Genomic DNA, 20,274 nt, shown 5'->3' with positions numbered 1-20,274 from the left:
CTCCCGCAGCCAAGGCTCCATAGGAGCAAAGATGGCCCGGGCGCTGGGGATGGCTCTGTGGCCTCTGCCCCAAGCGCTAGAGTGGCTCTGGTCGCAACATGGCGACGCCCAGGATGGGCAGAGCATCGCCCCCTGATGGGCAGAGCTTCGCCCCTGGTGGGCGTGCCGGGTGGATCCCGGTCGGGCGCATGCGGGAGTCTGTCTGACTGTCTCTCCCTATTTCCAGCTTCAGAAAAATGAAAAGAAAAAAAAAAAAAAAATAGCATATGAGGGCCCTGGTCAGTGGCTCAGCAGCAGAGTGTCGGCCCTTCGTGTGGAAGTACTGGGTTCGATTCCTGGTCCGAGCACACAGGAGAGGCAACCATCTGCTTCGCCACTTCTTCCCCTTCTCTCTCTCTCCCCCCCTCTCCTGCAGCCATGACTCGGCTTGAGCAAGTGGCCCTAGGCACTGTCGATGACTCCACGGCCTCATTTCAGGTACTGAAATAGCTCAGTTGTGCGGAGCATCACCCAGTAAGGGGGCTTGCTGGGTGGATACTGCAGGAGTCTGTCTCCCTACCTCCCTACCTCCCCGCAGTAAAAAAAAAAAAAAAAAGGCATATTAAAGATTCCTGGTATCAGAACATGGACATTCTTTGGGGGCCATTGTTCTGCCTTCTACAGGCAATTTCTTTAAAAATGTAATCATGTAGTATTTACCATAACCCAGCAATCCCTCTTTTAGGTATCTACTAGAAATTAAAATCTGTGTCCACACACAGACAACTGCAATACTTATAGCATCATTTATAATAGCCACAGAGTTAATACAGTTCAAATGCCCACCCAATGGTGAGTAGATAAAAGAAATGTGGCATATCTATGCAACAGAATACTATTCAACTGCTGACACACATTATAACATGAATGAAACTCAAAAAATGATGCTGTATTAAAGAGGTCTATTGCAAAAGATCACATGTATGATTCCATGATTCTGTTTATGTGAACTATCCAAAAAAGGCAAATCTATAGAAAGATTAGTACATAAGCAATCTAATTAGTGGCTGACTTTGGGTAGGAAATAGGATTTACTTCATATATGCACATGGGAATTCTGGTGTATGATGGGAGATGAATTGAGATGATGGTTGCATAATTTTGTAAATCATTGAATTTTGCACTTAAAACAGGTGAATTTTATGGTATAACAAATTATACCTCAAGAAGCCTGTTTAAAAAGAAAAATTAAGAGGAATGTAAAGGGGGTGGGAAGGGACTTAATATACCTAAATGTAAAACTTCTAGACAGAACAGAAATCTTAGTAATGTTGGTTTAAGCAAAGATTTCTTCTGATACCTTAAAACATGTCCCACAAACAAAAAAACACAACACATCAAAATGTAAAATTTCTGATCTGTGGAAAACACTATTAAGAAAATGAAAAAAATCCACAGACTGAGAGAAGTCATTTACAACATACATAGCTTACAAGGACATGTATCCATAAAACAAAATTCACTACGAGAATCCAGTTCTTTTACATTGGCAAAAGATTTCAACAGCTCCTTTACCAAATAAGATATATATGGATGGCAAAGTAGTACATGGAAAGATAGGCAAAATTATGTTATTTAGGAGCATGCAAATTAAAACCACAAGGAAATATCAATGCATAACTATTAGAGTAGCATACATTCTAAAAGTCAATAGCTCCAAATTCTGGTTTGGATATAGAGTAACTCATATACTTATGACCCAGTATTCTCCCTCCAAGGTATTTAGTTATGATAAAAAAATTTGTTTGCACAAGAACCTGTACAGAAATGTTTGTAGCAGCTTCATAATCTCCAAAAAATTGAAAACTCCAAATGCCCTTCAACAAAAGGATAAACAGTGGACATGCATGTAATGGAATACTATTCAGCAATAACAAGGAATGAATGTGATACAAAAGTCAGGTAAATATCCAAAGGCACTATGTTGAATGTAAGAAGCCAAGCAAATGGCTGTGTATTTTGTAATTCTATTTATGTGACATTCTGGGAAAAGCAAAACTATGAGGAAACGGATTACTGGTTGTCTTGGAGTGGTGGTCGAGTTGGACTTTAAAGGGGAGGGAGAATTTTCGGATGATGGAAGCATTCTGTATTTTGGTAGTCATGGTGATTACATGATTGTACATGTTTGTCAAGACTCGGAACCATACACCAAAAAAGTTAATTTTATATATTTAAATTTTTATTTATTATTTTTTTTTAGAAAGGAGAGAGAGGGGGTTGAGAGAAGGGAGGGAGGAGCAGGAAGCATCAACTCCCATTATGTGCCTTGATCAGGCAAGCCCAGGGTTTCAAACCGGCGACCTCAGCATTTCCAGGTCGACGCTTTATCCACTGTGCCACAACAGGTCAGGCTAAATTTTTATTTTTGTTTTTTTGTTTTTGTTTTTAACAGAGGCAGAGATAGACAGGGACAGACAGACAGGAACGGAGAGAGATGAGAAGCATCAATCATCAGTTTCTCGTTGCGCATTGCGTCTTCTTAGTTGTTCATTGATTGCTTTCTCACATGTGCCTTGACCATGGGCCTTCAGCAGACCGAGTAACCCCTTGCTGGAGCCCAGCGACCTTGGGTCCAAGCTGGTGAGCTTTTTGCTCAAACCAGATGAACCCGCGCTCAAGCTAGCGACCTTGGGGTCTTGAACCTGGATCCTTCTGCATCCCGGTCCGACACTTTATCTACTGCGCCACCGCCTGGTCAGGCTAAATTTTTATTTTTAAAAACTAAGAAAATTGATTCTGATCTTCGCACAACCACATCAAAAATACAACTAAACTACAGAACAACCATCATTCAGAACTGCCTGAAACCTAGCTGAACAGAGGTCCTACAAGTAAGGATAGAAAGAACAAGCCCATCAAGACTGGTAGGAGGGGCATAGATGCAGAATGGTCTGATCCCACACCTACATAGGGAGGATAAAAATCTGGAGGGATATTTTGGCTGTGGGAGGTCCCCCTGAAGATTGAGGTGTCCACCCACCCCCACCCCCACCCCAGGCCATGGTTCCAGTGCTGGGAAGAAAAGTTCCCATAACTACCAGCTGTAAAAACCAGTGGGGATTGTGGCTGAGTGAGACAGAGGGCAGCTGGAGTCCCAGGAAATTCCTCTTAAAAGGCCCATGAAGGGACTTTCTTGGATTCATTCTCTCTGTGTTCCAGTGCTGAGGCAGCAGGTTGAAAAGGGACATATGGGAAGGAACTGAAGTCTTGAGTGTCAAGACAAGAGCTGGAGAGCATTTTCTTCCAGACAGAAGTGCTAGCAGAGGCCATTGTTCTTTTTCTTAGCCCTTCTCCCACAGAGCCAGCAGGTGCCATATCTGACTCTTCCTCAACCTGGCAATCACTGTTCACCTCACTGGTGATTCCCAGAGGTTCTGCATCACCAACTTGCAGGACCACCCAAGCTGTTTCTGGCAGCTTTTTCATATGAATGACCTGTCTTGGCTCATGCTTCAGATTGCCTAAAATCTCTCAAACAAGGAGCATCTGGCCTCAGCATGCTCCCATACCTCTTGCTAAGGGGCTCAGGCCTGTCACTACCTGCAGCCAGGTTTGGTTCACAGCTTATCTTTTCCTGGCCACCTCCAAGCCCAGCACAAATAGCAAGCCATCTATAGTTTGCTTTGTAGCTCATGCTGGGTGATGCAGGCAGAACACAGGGGCTGACCTTGACCTGCACCTCCTGGGAGGCCCAGAGCCAGTGCATGTGGTGTACAGCTTCACACCATGTTGAAGCACTACCCAGTCACAAACATAGTCAGGCACCAGAGCCTCATAGCAGTAAGTCCTACTTCATGCATTGGACCCCTGCACAGCTATTCCTCTGTGGCGGTCACAGCCAGTGTTTGCAGCCCATCAGCCTGGGGTAAATCACCCCCATTGACATGCCAATAGCAATCAAGGCTCAACTACAGCAGGAGATTGTACACAGCCTATGTGGGGGCACATCTAGAGTGCCCAGCTTGGGTGAAGGGGACGGCTGTGTCCCTGGACCTTATAGGACACCTATATTAGGCCATTCTACCAGGCCTGGGAGACCTAACAATTCTACTTAAAACAAAAAACACAGGGAGGCTGCCAAAATGAGAACATAAACATGTCCCAAGTGAAAGAAAAGAAAACTCCAGAAAAAGAATTAAAATGGAGACAAGCAATCTACTGGATGCAGAATTCAACACTTGTTATAAGGAATACTCAGTGAACTTAGGAGAAGAGTAGATGAACTTAAAGAGAACTTCAACAGCATAAAAAAGACATGGAAACCATTAAAAAAGAATCAGTCAAAAATGAAGGATACACTAAAATGAGTAATTGACAGGGAATCTACAGTAGAGTTGAAGCTGAGAATCAAAACAATTTGAAATAGAAGGAAGCAATAAGCACTCAATTAGAACAGCGAAAAGGAAAAAGAATACCCCCCCACCCCAATAAGGATAGTGTGAGAAGCCATTGGAACAACTTCAAATGTATCGTACCAACATTTGCATCCTAAATGGGGTGTCAGAAGGAGAAGAGAGAAGGAAAGATACTGAAAACCTATTTTAAAAAAATAATGACCCCCCCAAAAAATAATAATAATGACCCCTAACCTGGTCATACAGGTCTAGGAAGTACAGAGTCCCAAACAAGATGAACCCAAAAGACCACACCAAGGCATATCATAATTAAAATGCAAAGGTTAAAAGGAGAATCTTTAAAGCAGCAAGAGAAAAGCAGTTACTTACAAGAGCTCCCATAAGACTGTTAGCTTATTTTTCAACAGAAACTTTGCAGGTCAGAAGGGATTGGCCAGAAATATTCAAAGTGAAGAAAAGCAAGGAGCTACAAGCATCTTTCTCTGCCTAGCAAGAAATGGAAGGACAGACCCTGACTAGGTGGTGCAGTGGATAGTGTCATCCCAATGTTCTGAGGTCGTGGGTTTGATCCCCAGTCAGCGCACATATGAGAAGCAATCAGTGAGTACATAGCTAAATGGAACAATGAGTTGATGTTTCTCCTTTTTCTCCCTTCTCCTCCTCCCCAAATCAATGGAAAAATTAGAATCAGAGGATATATAAAGAGCTTCCCAGACAAGAAGAAGCCAAAGGAATCCATCACCACCAAACCAGTATTACAAGAAATGTTCAAAGGTTTTCTGTAAGAAGAAGAAAAGGAGGCAGGGGGATAAAAAATATGAATAAGAAAATGACAATAAATACGTATCTATTAAATGAATCTGGAAAACGAACCTGCAGATCAGAAACTGACTCATACAGAGAACATTTTGAGGTCACCAGATAGGGGAGTTGGGATGGGTGAAAAATGAAGGGATTAAGAAGTAGAAATTGCTTGTTATAAAATAGTCATGGGAATATAAAGTACAGCTCAGGGAATTAGTCAATATTCTGATAACTATGGTGTCGGGGATGAGATTTATTGGGATGATCATTTAGTAAGTTATGTACTGTCTAATCACTGGGTTGTACACCTGAAACTAATATAATATTGTATGTCAGCTGTAATTGAAAAATTAAGAAGGTTTTAAAATATAAAAGCTAGGATTTTATCCCCCCAAAAGGCTGGAAAATCAAGGGTCAACGAATAATTGGTACAAATAGTAATTGCTGATGGACTTGAATAGACTACATGAACAATTACATTACCTCAACTAATTAAATACTCCAATTGTCAGATTAAAATAGCAATGGTGCCTGGCCTGTGGTGGCACAGTGGATAGAGCATCGACCTGAAATGCTGAGTTTGCTGGTTCAAAACCCTGAACTTGTCTAGTCAAGGCACATGACAAATAACAAGCAAGCAATGAACAACTAAAGCAGTGGTTGGGAACCTTTTTGGCTGAGAGAGCCATGAACGCCACATTTTAAAATGTAATTCCCTGAGAGCCATACAATGACCCGTGTACGTTATGCATTATCCAATAAAAATTTGGTGGTGTCCCGGAGGACAGCTGTGATTGGCTCCAGCCACCCGCAGTCATGAATATGAGCGGTAGGAAATGAATGGTTTGTAATACATGAGAATGTTTAATATTTTTAACTTTTTTTTTAAATAAAGAATTGTCTGCGAGCCAGTTGCAGCCATCAAAAGAGCCATATCTGGCTCGCGAGCCATAGGTTCCTGACCCCTGAACTAAAGTGAAGCAACTATGAGTTGATACTTCTCACTCGCCCACTCTCCTCTCTGTAAAATCAATAAATAAAATCTTTAAAAAAAGGAGCAATACGATGCCTGCATTGATGAACAAAGTACGCTTTAAGATAAGAACTATTACAGCAAAAAGAGATAAAATGATAAAAGGATCAACTCATAACAGTTCCAAATATCTTTTGGATATGTTTAATTTGAGATGTCTACTAGAGATGCTTTGGAGTTTAGGTGTTTTCTCTAGGTTAAAAACAAATGTGGAAGTTGGCAGCGTTAAAAGTATAAGGCTATGAGCTTGAGGTCACCAAGATAAGTGTAGATAGGAAAGACAATCAAGTACTGTCCTGGATGTACAAGGCCCTCATACAGTGAGTTCTTCCAAGCTCAGCTTCTACATTTACACAAAGCACACTTTCTTACAGTTTTTGGAATTCATCATTGCTATTTTATTAATGTTCTATTTTCTCCTTAGAATGCATTTTTTGCTCTCCCACGTAACAAACTCCTAGTCATCCTTCACAACCTTTCACGGGATCACCTCCATTCTTAGTATTTTTTTGTACTCTCTGCACATATGCTAATTTTAGAACATTGTATTATATATTCCTGTATTTCCTATTACATGTAAAGTTTTTTGCATTTCAGATGTTAGTATGATACATAGGTGTTCAAGTATTGAAGCAACTGATTTATCCTTTGAATAGGTAACTTAGATGTTCATAAGAACTCTAGCCTGACCAGGTGGTGGCACAGTGGATAGAGCGTTGGACTGGGATATGGAAGACCCAGGTTCAAAACCCTGAGGTCGCCAGCTTGAGTGCAGGATCACTGGCTTGGGCATGGGGTCATAGACGTGACCTCATGGTCGCTGGCTTGAGCCCAAGGTCACTGGCTTGAGCAAGGGGTCACTCACTCTGCTGTAGTCCCCTGGTCAAGGCACATGTGAGAAGAAACAATCATTGAACAACTGAGGAGCTGCAATGAATTGATGCTTCTCATCTCTCTCCCTTCCTGTCTGTTTGTCCCTAGCTGTCCCACTCTGTCTCTGTCAAAAAAAAAGAAAGAAAAAACTAGAAAATTTTAGATTCACAGAATTCTTTAAATCTCTATTCAATTTTTTAATAGAGACTGGAGTTTTTTACCTTCTAAAAGCTTTTTGGTGGTTTAAAGTCAAGAAATGTTCTGATTTTCTTGACATTTCTTCATAGCCTTCTATGTTTATGCCTTTGATACTACTCTGATATATTTAGAATATCCACTTCTTAAAATAATTCAGTGCTAAGTGATCAGGATTACAGATGTATTCTATTTCAATCAGACATATCATGTTTCTGAGATTTAAACTGTATTTGACGGTGAATTTTGCTAAAAGTTACGTTTAATGGACACTTTGAAATTCTGATTTTAGCATATCCTGACAGTCTATTAATAATCAAACTTGCTTAATTCCTTTTTAAATAGCTACCAATTTCTTACTATCCCATTTCTGTTTTAAAATATATGTCTCTCTGTCCATAGAAAAATATTGAACAACTATATATATGTAATGGAATTTTTAATCAAGACAAGTATAGTTTAAAATTAAGCAGGGAAAGATTAAGCTGCCCATTCCCTAATGATTCAGTTTCATGTTCTATATTTAGACTTGATTTGCATACTCTAGTAGAAATTTTTTGGTAGTTAACTTTTATTAGAGTCAGTCTAGCACACTACATTATAACCACCTTTTCCTTCTGGATGAAAACAAATACCTGGTTGTTATCCTTTTAAAATTAATAAATATATTTGAAGCCTGGTAATTACCTAGAAATCATTCTTTCTTTATGTTTTTCTTAATGTTTTAGAGAGGAAGGGAGAGAGAAAGAGACAGAAACATCAATCTAGTCCTGTATGTGCCTTGACCAGGCATCAAACCCACAACCTTTGCACATCAGGTCGATGTTCTAACCAGTTGAGCTATCTATCTAGCCAGGGCATGGAGATTATTTTTTTAATTCAGGTTCTTTCAGTTATAATTTAGAAGCTTGGCTTCTAGGTTTTTATTGTTGTTATAATTACACTTAGTACTGGAATTTTTCAATCACTTTTAAAATATAGAAACTAAATTATTTTTAAGTACAATAGAGTGATTTTCAGGTGATATGCTCTAAATATAATGAAGCTACAGTATAGTTGAAAGAAATTACTGCACCCAGTTTGTGGTGCTGTACTAAATTTAAGAGTAGCACTATGTTATATGGTATCACTTAAATATGGAACTTTTTTTTTATATAAATAAATTTTTATTTTAATGGGGTGACATCAATAAATCAGGGTACATACATTCAAAGAAAACATTTCCAGGTTATCTTGTCATTTAGTTCTGTTGCATACCCATCACCCGGAAGAAAGATCGTCCTCCGCCACCCTCCATCCAGTTCTCTCTGTACCCCTCCCCCTCCCCCTTTCCCTCCTTCCCTCCCCCCACCCCCATAGCCACCACACTCCTGTCCATGCCTCTTAGTCTCGCTTTTATGTCCCACCAATGTATGGAATCCTGCAGTTCCTGTTTTTTTTCTGAATCGCTTATTTCACCCCGCACAATGCTACCAAGACTCCACCATTCCTCTATAAGTGATCCGATGTCACCATTTCTCCTAGCTGAATAATATACCATGGTGTATATGTGTCCCATCTTCATCCAGTCCTTTATTTTTTTTTTACAGTGATTAAAAGCCTTTAAGCAAACTCTTGGCCAATACAGCAAGAATCCCTAAAAGAGTAGTGTCCTTAACATGTTCCCCAAGTCCAAGTTGGCCCCATCACCATGCCAAATCCCTGAAAAATGCAACCCAACCACAGTTCAGTCTGTTAGGAGCTGTCGCAGGGAGCAGGAGTACAGGAAATTTCCCCACAGGAAAAGTCCTCATGGCACTGGAATTGTTGTCACCATTCTATACTTTGCAGCTCATGTCCAAGTCCCAATGACTGCTGCTTCTAGCTGGTAATGATTCAGGTAGACTGGAAAAAGCCATTTGCAGCATGCGTGGATATGGAGCTTCTGTTCTCCTCTGCCTGGAGAGTTGAGACCAGGTTGCTTTTCCCTGGAGCTCTGCGACTGTGGCCTGGTAAAGAGAACCTTGGGATACACTAGGCTGGGTGGCAAAGGTAAATTCATAATACAAGTAGGCAAAAGGAGGAAAGAGAGCTCTAAATTAGGAGTAGGTCCCAGCCTGAAATATGAGTGGGGCATTGAGGTAGGAGGGATAAAGGAAACACTATATATTAAGCAAAGCAGCAGAAAATAGGACTATCAACACCCACAACAGAGATCTTTGAGGGAAGAATAAAAAACCTGACTGTTCAGGCAAAACATAGTTAAGTGGCCCTTGTGCGAATGAGATCAGTTTACCTGCTTCTTGGAAGAAATACCCTAGGCTTGTCCACAGTGTCGTAGATGGGGCCGACGGCCCTGGGCACCTTCAGCCTTCAGTGGCAAACCCCAGCTTTCTGGGCAAGGTTAAGTCATAGGTGGCTGGAGCAGGGCTGGAAGAGACTGAACCCTCCCTTAGAGGAGCGAGGGGGAAGCCCACCTTCCAGTGTCCCTGTTTCCTCACAGCAGAGGCGTGTAAGCCTGGCAGGCTTTAGCTCAATGACCTTCCTTTCCACTATTGAAGCAGGACCCAGATGGCATCCTATGAGACCCCTTTGGGGTGTTGGAGCCTTTAAGGGTGTATCCTAAAAGCTGGTAGTTCCCCTGATCTCTATTGGGCTTTTTCTGCCTCTAGGTATCTTAAAAGCCATTCTCAGAAGATCTTGCTGAGGGGTTTGAGGATCCCCATCCGCCTATATAAATCTTTTCCATATATCTGGAGCTATTTGGCAAAAAGAACAGTGTTATTAGCTAGATCTAATAAAGAAGGTAGTAGTTTGCAGGCGAAAAAGATTTGGTGTCTCCTGTTCATCAGCATTCAAAAGAAATGTAAATTTTTTTTTTTTTAAGTAAAAAGCATGATATGGTAGACCCGTCGGAGTCATTGGCCTGGTGTGCAGGATTCCCGGGTTCGATTCCTGGCCAGAGCACACAGGAGAAGTGCCCATCTACCTCTCCACTCCTCCCCCTCTTCGTCTCTCTCCTCCCGCCCGCAGCCAAGGCTCCACCGGTGCAAATCCACCCTGGGCACTAAGGATGGCCCCGTGGCCTCCGCCCCAGTCGCCAGAATGGCTCCGGTTATATGGTATCACTTAAATATGGAACTTTAAGGGGGAAAAAACCTCAAACAGTAGAAAAGTAGTTGCCAAGATGGGGAAATAGGGAAAGATTGGTAAAGGGGTACAAACTTTTAGTTACAAAAAGCATAAGGTCGCCTAACCTATGGTGACAAAGTGGATAAAATGTCAACCTGGAATGCTGAACCAGTTCAAAACTTGGGCTTGCCCATTCAGGGCACATACAAAAAGCAACTACAAGTATGAGTTGATTCTTCCCGCCTCCAATTCTCTGTCTCTTTCTCTTCCTCTGCTCCTCCCTACCTCTCTCCCCTCTCTCTAAAAAGTCCATTTATGGCCCGGGCGCTGGGGATGGCTCTGTGGCCTCTGCCCCAGGCGCTAGAGTGGCTCTGGTCGCAACATGGCGACGCCCAGGATGGGCAGAGCATCGCCCCCTGGTGGGTAGAGCGTCGCCCCTGGTGGGCGTGCCGGGTGGATCCCGGTCGGGCGCATGCGGGAGTCTGTCTGACTGTCTCTCCCTGTTTCCAGCTTCAGAAAAAATGAAAAAAGAAAAAAAAAAAAAAAAAAAGTCCATTTAAAAACAGCCTGACCAGGCGGTGGCGCAGTGGATAGAGCGTCAGACTGGGATGTGGAAGACCCAGGTTCGAGACCCCGAGGTCACCAGCTTGAGCGCAGGCTCATCTGGCTTGAGCAAAAAGCTCACCAGCTTGGACCCAGGGTCGCTGGCTGGAGCAGGGGGTTGCTCAGTCTGCTGAAGGCCCGCGGTCAAGGCACATATGAGAGAGCAATCAACGAACAGCTAAGGTGTCACAACGAGAAACTGATGATTGATGCTTCTCATCTCTCTCCAATCCTGTCTGTCCCTATCTATCCCTCTCTCTGACTCTCTCTGTCCCTGAAAAAAAAAAAAGAAGATACATAATGGAAGACTGGGTAAAACAGTTTAATAAATGAGGTCCTTTTAAAAAAATAATTAAAAAAAAATAAAAAAGTAAACAAAATGCAAAAGGCCTGAGGATCCAGTGTGGAACATGGTGACTATAGTTACTAACACTGTTATATAATTGAAATTTGCTTAGAGAGAACTTAAATGTTCCCACATACCAAAAATGATAAATATGTGAGGTGATAGAGGTGTAAATTAAATGGGAGGAATATTTTAAAAATAGACATTTATGTAATAAGATGGGGGGTCCTATATTTTACAGCATAACAGTATCTGCAAATAAAACACCTGTGAGTGGTAGGTGTGTGAGCCATCTCACATGGTAAGTGAAATATCATTTTACTAGCCGTAAAGAAAAAGTCAGGGTTAGGAAGTGCTTTAGTAAAGAGGGGGGGGGGGGGGTTCTATGAATGAGAACCTAGTTAAAGAAGACATGAATCTCACAAAGGGAATTTATTTCATTTGTCAAATACTGGAGAGAAGACAACCATGTTTACTCATATTGACTCTTGCGGCTAGAAATTGAAAAGGAAATCTCTTTTATAAGATGTTTGCATTTAAAATGTGTGTCTGCTAAGAAACTGATTTTGTTCAGGTTTTATAAAGACATACAGAATGTTCAAGGGTAGCCCTGGTTGGACAGCTCAATTGGTTGGAGTGTTGTCTGGATATGCCAAAATTACGGGTTCAATCCCCAGTCAGGGCATATACAATACAAGAATCAACTAGTGAATGCATAAATCAGTGAACAAGAAATTGATGTTTCTCTCTTTCTCTGTGACCTTGCTTCCCTCTCTACCTCTTCCTTCCTCTCTCTCTAAAATCAATTTAAAAAAGATGTTCAAGGTAGTTGGTCATAATTAACTAATAAAAAACAGCATAAAAATGAAATAATTGAGGCAGGAAGGCTAAAGTTCCAAATAAACATAAAATCTGTAATCAGTTTTTTGTTGCTTTTTAATAACCAATGCATTGTTTTTTTTATTTTATCTAAATTTGACCATTTCAGAGAGTATTGTTTTAAGAATTACAATTTGACCATGTTTTTTGGAATATGCGTTTAATCATATTTTGTATGTGTTAACAAAAGTTGAATCATAATTTCTTTTTTTTTTCTTAGCAAGAGAGAGGCTGAGGGAGAGACAGGAAGAGAGATGAGTTGAATCACTTGAGTTGTTCACTGATTGCTTCTCATAGGGGCCTTGTCCGCAGAGCTCAAGCTGAGCCAGCACACGACACTCAAGCTGGCAACCTCAAAACGATTAATTAGGGTGTATTGTTTCTATTCCCTGCTGTTGACCAGTGCCATTTTGATCTGGAACTAGCAATGAAAGAGTAGGTCCTCTGTAGTTTTCTAGCTTCTTGGTTGGTATCAGATTGTTTTATTTTGGACTCATTTTATATTTTCTTTTAATGTTTTTATCACTCCCTGTTAAGATTTTTAAGAAGACATTATATATCAGCAACTCTACTAATGATAGTGCTAGTGGTCTTAGGAAGAAAAAAATATGTGGATGCTATTCAGGTTTGTCTTGTTATCTTTGATCAACTTTTAGTTTATGGTGGTAAAATTGACTTGAGCTATTAAAAATTCCTTTTGTTGTCAGCTCTATAAGCCAAATATCTTTGTTACTATGAATTTGGAACTTCTTTTAGCTTTAATCTCTTTCCCCATGAAACCAGTTGTTTTAATTACTTTTTTTTTTTTTTTTTTTTTTTTAGCAAGTAGTTCTCACACTGTTTTTTGGGGGTTTTCCCCCCCTCAAAATGTGGAGTCGCGTGTTCCTTTCCCAGAGATTCTGCTTCTGAAGGTATGGGGTGGGATCCAGCAATTTGGAGTTTAAATACCACCCCATATAACTCTGTAGGTGGTTCCTGGCTCAATTAATAGAATGTAAATAATTTTACATATTTGGATTATTTTCTTAGTACAAAATTTCTTTTTAAAAAAAATTTTTTTTAGATATTTTTTATTCATTCATTTTTATTAGAGAAACAGAGAGGAGAGAGAGAGAGAGAGATGAAAGAGACAGAACAGGGGAAGGAGCAGGAAGCATCAACTTTCACATGTGCCTTCTTGACCAGGCAAACCTGGGGCTTTGAACTGGTGACCTCAGCATTCCAGGCCAACGCCCCATCCACTGCGCCACCAAAGGTCAGGCAGAACAAAATTTCTAGAGTAGAATTACTTGGATAAAAGATGTACTTTTTAGGGTTTTTGATAAATAGTGCTAGATTGTCTTCGAGATATATCCACTGACATTCCCATCAGCAGAATATAAGAATACCATTTGCTATACTGCCTTACCAATTATTAGGTATCATCATACTTTTTGATCAATAACATTTTAAATTTTTCTGAATTGTAGAAGACAAGGAAAATTCTGGCCTTTATATAGCATACTCTGGACTTCTCAATAATAGTTTACTGTATTTGTCTTTAAATGTATACCAGTATATGAGAACTATGGGTTAAATCTGGATGGAATGGCTGGCAAAATCTAATAAATAGTAATCTCCTTAGTAATATAAAGTTACTGTGAAAGGATTGGATTTATCAATCACGAAAAAAGATTTGGTACCCTTCTAATATGTTTGTCTTAACAAATGCAGCTAATTATATTTTATTGAGTACTATTTGGTTTGTTCCAGTAGCCGGATCGAGCTGGGAGATGTGACACCACACAATATTAAACAGCTGAAGAGATTAAACCAGGTCATCTTTCCAGTCAGCTACAACGACAAGTTCTACAAGGATGTGCTGGAGGTTGGCGAGCTAGCAAAGCTTGGTATAATGTTTTCTGTCTTCCTTCATTTGTTTATTTTCATGTTCTTGACTCCTAGTTTTTAATAGTAGAGCAGAAAGAGTTAACCAATTTAATCTCCTTATTTTACAAGTGAAGAAACGGGGGATCCAGATTCTGAGAAATCATTCAAATTCAAGTTTTAAAAGGAAATGCTACTACACCTTTTTTATTTAGTGTGTGTTTTAACATTTTTAGCTTTACTCTAGATGAGAATTAAATTCCTAAGAAAGTATAGGAGGCTTTTGAGGCTGTTGATATTCAGAGTAGCTGATAAAATTTAATGCTGATAACAACAGGTTAGTCTTTATAGAGGGGGTGGGAAAGATTTAATAAAATGTGTTACTTTATCTGTTGAATGTTATATCTTCATGTTTTCCATGGCAGCCTATTTCAATGATATTGCAGTAGGTGCAGTGTGCTGTAGGGTGGATCATTCACAGAATCAGAAGAGACTTTACATCATGACACTAGGATGTCTGGCACCGTACCGAAGGCTAGGAATAGGTAAGATTATTTATTTTTATTTCTTCAACACACTGTTACTGTTCCTGATCCAGTAAGTCAAACCATTTCTTTTAGGAGTACTCGGAAGGCTACTGAAATATATATGATAAGGCAAAACATATTTCTTTATTAACATAATTGGAAGCCCTAATTAAGTTTGTTATTAATGTGCCTTTGTTTTTTCTGTTTTCCTTCTACCTGGAATGTCTTGTATAGAAAGGTTGCTTTTCTGCTAGCAGGTTTAAATATACATAGTATATAGAGAGAACAAATTTGGAAAATCTGGATGTCTATTGTTTGCCTCATATTCTGTAAGGACTCAGTAAGTGTTAAGATGGCCATTAGATGTGTAACTTAAAGGTTGATCTTTATGAGATTACTTATTTGTTTGTCTTATGAATAGGAACTAAAATGTTAAATCATGTCTTAAACATCTGTGAAAAAGATGGCACTTTTGACAACATCTATCTGTAAGTAAAATTATATTTAATATTATTATCTAAATAGTTTAAGATTTTGGCAATAGAAATCTGTACGGAAACTTTAAATTCTGGTCACACACCATGGACATGGTGGTGGTGATGTTTTATTTAGTTTTAATAATAGATAAGAAACCTGATATAAAACATCCTTGTTTTGCTTATTACATTGCGGTAGGAGCTCTAAAGTCACAGGGATGAAATCAAGATTAAAACTCATCTTAAATTTAAGAATTAATTCATTAATATTTTATTTGCCCTCTTTTTGCATTCAGGTCTCTTAGTTATGTGCTCATTAGTGGTAAAGTTAATAACAGTCAGAATACCTGGCTGATATTATATTTGGCTCTTAAGAGATCTCAGATAAAAAGCCAAGAATAGGTCATAACAGTCAATTCTTTATAATATAGATACTGAGATTCTCATTTCCACTTTGACAGCAGAGAAATTAAATTACTGTATTTTTTGCTTCATAAGATGTACTTTTCCCCCCAAAAAAGTGGAGGGGGAAATGACCATGCGTCTTATGGAGCGAAAAATATGGTATTTTATTAAATATCTTAATACACCCTTTGGTTCAGAATTTTTTTTTTTTTAATTTTCCTCCTTAAAACTCTTGGTGTGTCTTATGGAACGAAAAGTACGGTATAAAGTATAATGCTATTTGAGGAGTAATTGAAATAGCTTAAGTTATTATCAAAATATAGCATGCTTTTATATCAATCACAAAGAGGATATATATTCAGGCATTTGAGACCCTAAGGTTTTTTTATCAAAAGGTTTTCCAAAATGAATACTTAATCTTTCTTGATTATTACTAATTGTATAGAGATTCTGACAAATGTCTACAGTATTCCACTTCCAACCAATTTGAAGCTATCTGTGGAGAACATATAATAGCTGATGAAATCTTAATTTTTTTCCTGATATCCTCTTATATCTCAGGCATGTCCAGATCAGCAATGAGTCGGCAATTGACTTCTACAGGAAGTTTGGCTTTGAGATTATTGAGACCAAGAAGAACTACTATAAGAGGATAGAGCCTGCAGATGCTCATGTGCTGCAGAAAAACCTCAAAGTCCCTTCTGGCCAGAATGCAGACGTGCAAAAGACAGACAACTGAACAAATTACAAATGAACTTTCCTTCACTTGCTTGTCGCCAAATAAAAGAGAGGCCCATTGATTTATTTCCCCCTTTCTTTTATAATTTTTCCCACTCCTTGTTCTTGTTTTTCCTCTTTTCTTTCTTTCCCTTCTAAAAGTTTTAATACTTTCAACGACTTTCAATTTTAATCATGTTTGGATTGTTTTTGGTTCTCTTATTTGTGTGAGGTGGATTGATTGTAGGAAGGAGAAGGTATATAGACTGGTTAATTTCACAGTTAAGATATATGATCCCAAAAGTTTGGGTGTCAATTTTAATTTGTTTTTAGCTTTTTTATGTCCTACTTTCACATGGAAGGGCAGAGCCTACAAAATATTGTGTATTTCAAAAGAAAAAAGAAGCAGCAGCAGTATCTTATTCTCTAATCATAGACAAGTTTAGTGTGTTTGTGGTACTTTGGGTTTTCCGAGACTGTTTGTGGCATACTGATCCCTAGACATTGCCTTCAACTCCACCTTTTGTCTTTCTAAGTTCTATCTCAGGAGTTGGACTGTTGTTATCCTTATAAGAAATACTAAGCTTATTTTGTTTTTTTTTAAGCAGTTATTTCTTCCTTCCTCGCTGGTGGCTGAGGGTGGGTGGGGATAGTTTGGGTAGGTAGTGTTAGATTTTGGTCTCAGTATTTGAGTTACACTGCTTTTTGCTAATGAGTTGGCTGGTTGTTAACAGGTTTATTTTCCTGCTGTTGATTGTTATTAGTGGCATTAACTTTTAGAGTTTGAGCTGGTGAGATTAAGTTTTTTAATATCCCAGCTAGAGATACGACCTTTAATTGACCTAAAGAGGTTTGTTGTAACTTTTCTTCTGTTCTTTTCCTTCAGTAAACCCATAGTATAGTTACTCTAACCTTGAAAATGGAGTTGATATCCTTATAGGTCAATACCCCTATAGAATCCTGAAGCGCAGGTGTTGTTGTCTCTTGGACATATTAGAACATACCTAAAAGGAAGCTTAGATGGACTTGTGGCACATAATCTGCATTTAATGCCAGCTAGTGCAGGCTGTTAAAAGTGTGGCCACTGATCATTTGATTATATAGGAAAGAATATCTAGACAATATTTTTTAGAACAACATAGCTGTGCTATTGCTTATCTGTTGGAGAACATCCTAGATTTGTTTACATTCTGTGCCTGTGATATTGAGTTTAAGGATTTGGGGGAGGAAGAATTGTTAAACATACTGCTTCAAGGAAAAGTAAGTCTAGAAATGTTACTAATGCAAGTGTCACTGTTACCTTTTCCTCTGACACGACTGGTTTATGCCAGATCATTTTCTGGTGCATAAAGAGTGAGTGGTTTTGATGGGTTGATAACTTTTTTTAAGACAGGACACATCTGAAATTTTCTTGTTTTCCTCCCACCCCATCTCCAATATTTAAAGTTTTCTGATTGCCAATATTGGTGGCCCAACAGATGATCTTACTACACTTTAAAACAATGCACAAAGTTTGAAAATTCTGTCATTTGACTTTAAAAGGAAGTTTGATTTGTAATATTTATCCTGTTAATGTAAATTCTGCTCTGAAAATCTCCAAATATGTTAAATGACAATTATTTTACACAATAATATGCACATTTTATAATCGTAAGTTTTTATTTGAGAATGTGAACGTACGATAGACTTCAGCAGTCTTAATTGAGTGCCAAGAATAATACAGAAAAGGAAGATAGTTGATGAATAAGTTTATAGGATTCTAATCTTAAGATATAGTAGAAATGTAGAAACAATGCTGGCTTCTTGGGTGTCAGTTTCATCAGCAGTCAGTCTAAGCTTAAAAGAAAATTTCAGCATTAGTACCTTTACCTTCATGGATAAGTTTGAGCTTCCTCTTGCCACGAGAAGAGTGCTTGAGTTACAGAAGACATAATTAGTTTAAAAAATCCAGCCCTTTTGTAAATTTCCAGATATCAAAATAGATTTTGATATATAAATGAGTTTTCTGAGATGACACTGCCTCTATTTCTATAACCATTTCACCTGGACTTTCTAATCAGTCCTATGAATGTATCCCTAAATGTGGTTATTGAAAACCGAATAGCTGCCTCATGACAATTAAGTACATGTTATTTAAGGAGGAAAAAATATTAAATTTTGAATTGAGTGTGTAGGCTCTCTATCATTTAGTGTCTCTTTTTCCACACTAGTCAATGACTTTAATCTAAATTGTAAATGTCTGTAAAGGGTTAGCTGTCCTATATCAGCCTTGTATTAAATAATTCCATCCACTTATGGAGGAGCAGAGGTAGAAGCTGGGTATTAGTTCATATGCTTATGATACTGAAATAATGTCCCATGTTCATTGGTTGTTTTGAAATACAAAAATTATCATTGAGGTAAAACAATTCTATTAACTGGATGATCACAGGATATATCCATAATATATTTTAGGACAGGTAGTTTTTACTCTGGGGCAAATAGGTAAAAATTATACTGGATGGCAATTGCATTTGGGTTCTAAAGAAAAAAGAATCTGCAGAGAAATCTATGCAATATATAATTTGCCCAGATTAGTTTTTATTTGAGGAAAGAAGTTCTGAAATATCCCCAAAGCAGTTTACTTGTCAATTAAAAGTCCTCCAAAAGCAGAACTATTGGGAAACCTGTGGTATGTGGGGTGGAAAAGAAAAGCTCCCTCAGTTTTTTGGAGGGAATAACTTTAAAATTACTTAAATGGAAAAGTTTACTTGGTGCAGTTAAGAATTAAACTTGTTGATTTTAACATTGCTGTTACATCTTAAATAAACTTATGTGATGTTCTGGTAGCAATCTGTGATGTGTGGTAAATGAAAAAAAAATCCACTTTTTGTTGAATGAGATCAGCAACTGTTTGTAGTCATGCTTACTGTTGCCCCATTTGGTTTTCAAATACTTATACTGGACAGTAAGATCTTACTTAAAACTAGCCCTGGCCAGTTGGCTCAGTGGTAGAGAGTTGCTTGGCATGTGGATGTCCCAGGTGGAGAAGCAACCATCTGCTTCTCCTTCCCTCCCCCCCTTTCTCTCTCTCTCTCTCTCTCTCTCTCAATTTTTCTGAAGCCATGGTTTGATTGGTTCCAGTGCATTAGCCCCTGGCCCTGAGGATGGCTCCATGGAGCCACTGCCTCAGGTGCTAAAAATAGCTCAATTGCTGAGCATGGCTCTGGATGGGCAGAGCATTAGCCCCAGTTGGGGGTTGCTGGGTTGGTCCCAGTCATGATGCATGCAGGAATCTATTTCTCCATCTCCTCTCACTTGGAAAAGAAGAAGAAAAGAAAAAATAAGAGATCTTACTTAAAACTAATTAAAATAGGCAAAGTTGAATCATGGCCTCCTAATTCAGATCTTTTGGAACTGCTAGAAACAATGCCCAGTATCTGCAGTTCTGTCTCAATGAGGGGAAAAGACTCAAGAAGTTATTTTACTGCTGCTATATTTTGAATGTTAATTGTTAAAGACACCTGCCACTTTAGGTTGTGATCTCAGTGTTATGCACTGACTACAGGTAATTCATATTCAAGTGTTTTTTGTGGGTTTTTTTTGTTAGTGAGGAAGGAGTTTTAGTGGTTGAGTAAGTAAAGGATTTTTTTTTTATTTATATAAGACTTTATTCATTTTAGAGAGGAGAGAGAGAGAAGGGGGGGAGGAGCAGAAAGCATCAACCTCCATATGTGCCTTGACCAGGCAGGCCCAGTGTTTTGAACCGGCAACCTCAGCGTTCCAGGTTGACACTATCCACTGCACCACCACAGGCTAGGCAGGAATTGCTTTTCTGTTTGTTTGTTTGTTTAAGTTTTCTTCTGAATTTTAGACAATTTAAATTTTTGTCTTTAACAAAATTAACCCCGTGTTTATTATCTTAGTCAAAATTGTTAGAAGTTTGCTTATTTCGGTCAAGAAACAATGGGTGATCTTTGCTTGATGTCTTAGTTGTCACTGTGTAGCACGTTATCCCAAAATTGAGCAGCTTACACCCATAGTTTATAAGTCATGAATCCAG

The 20,274-nt window shown here is 38.9% G+C and overlaps 1 protein-coding gene across 3 annotated transcripts in view; it reads left to right on the top strand.

Annotated features, from left to right (window-relative positions):
* The window catches only part of NAA50 (N-alpha-acetyltransferase 50, NatE catalytic subunit), a 35,299-nt gene extending 16,239 nt beyond the window's left edge, over positions 1-19,060 (top strand). The window contains exons 2-5 of one of the 3 annotated variants that reach the window (XM_066241632.1): positions 13,994-14,130; positions 14,554-14,652; positions 15,056-15,122; positions 16,077-19,060. In XM_066241632.1, the coding sequence (XP_066097729.1) occupies positions 13,994-14,130; positions 14,554-14,652; positions 15,056-15,122; positions 16,077-16,254 (481 nt within the window). In that variant the 3' untranslated portion in view covers positions 16,255-19,060. Of the gene's footprint in view, positions 1-13,993; positions 14,131-14,532; positions 14,653-15,055; positions 15,123-16,076 lie in introns of all 3 variants that reach the window. The other 2 variants (XM_066241631.1, XM_066241630.1) reach the window with 2 other exon arrangements.
* The last annotated feature ends 1,214 nt before the right edge of the window (positions 19,061-20,274 follow it).

The sequence above is a fragment of the Saccopteryx bilineata genome, chromosome 8 (assembly GCF_036850765.1).
Source record: "Saccopteryx bilineata isolate mSacBil1 chromosome 8, mSacBil1_pri_phased_curated, whole genome shotgun sequence".
Taxonomy (NCBI): domain Eukaryota; kingdom Metazoa; phylum Chordata; class Mammalia; order Chiroptera; family Emballonuridae; genus Saccopteryx; species Saccopteryx bilineata.
This window is presented reverse-complemented; position numbering and strand designations above follow the sequence as displayed.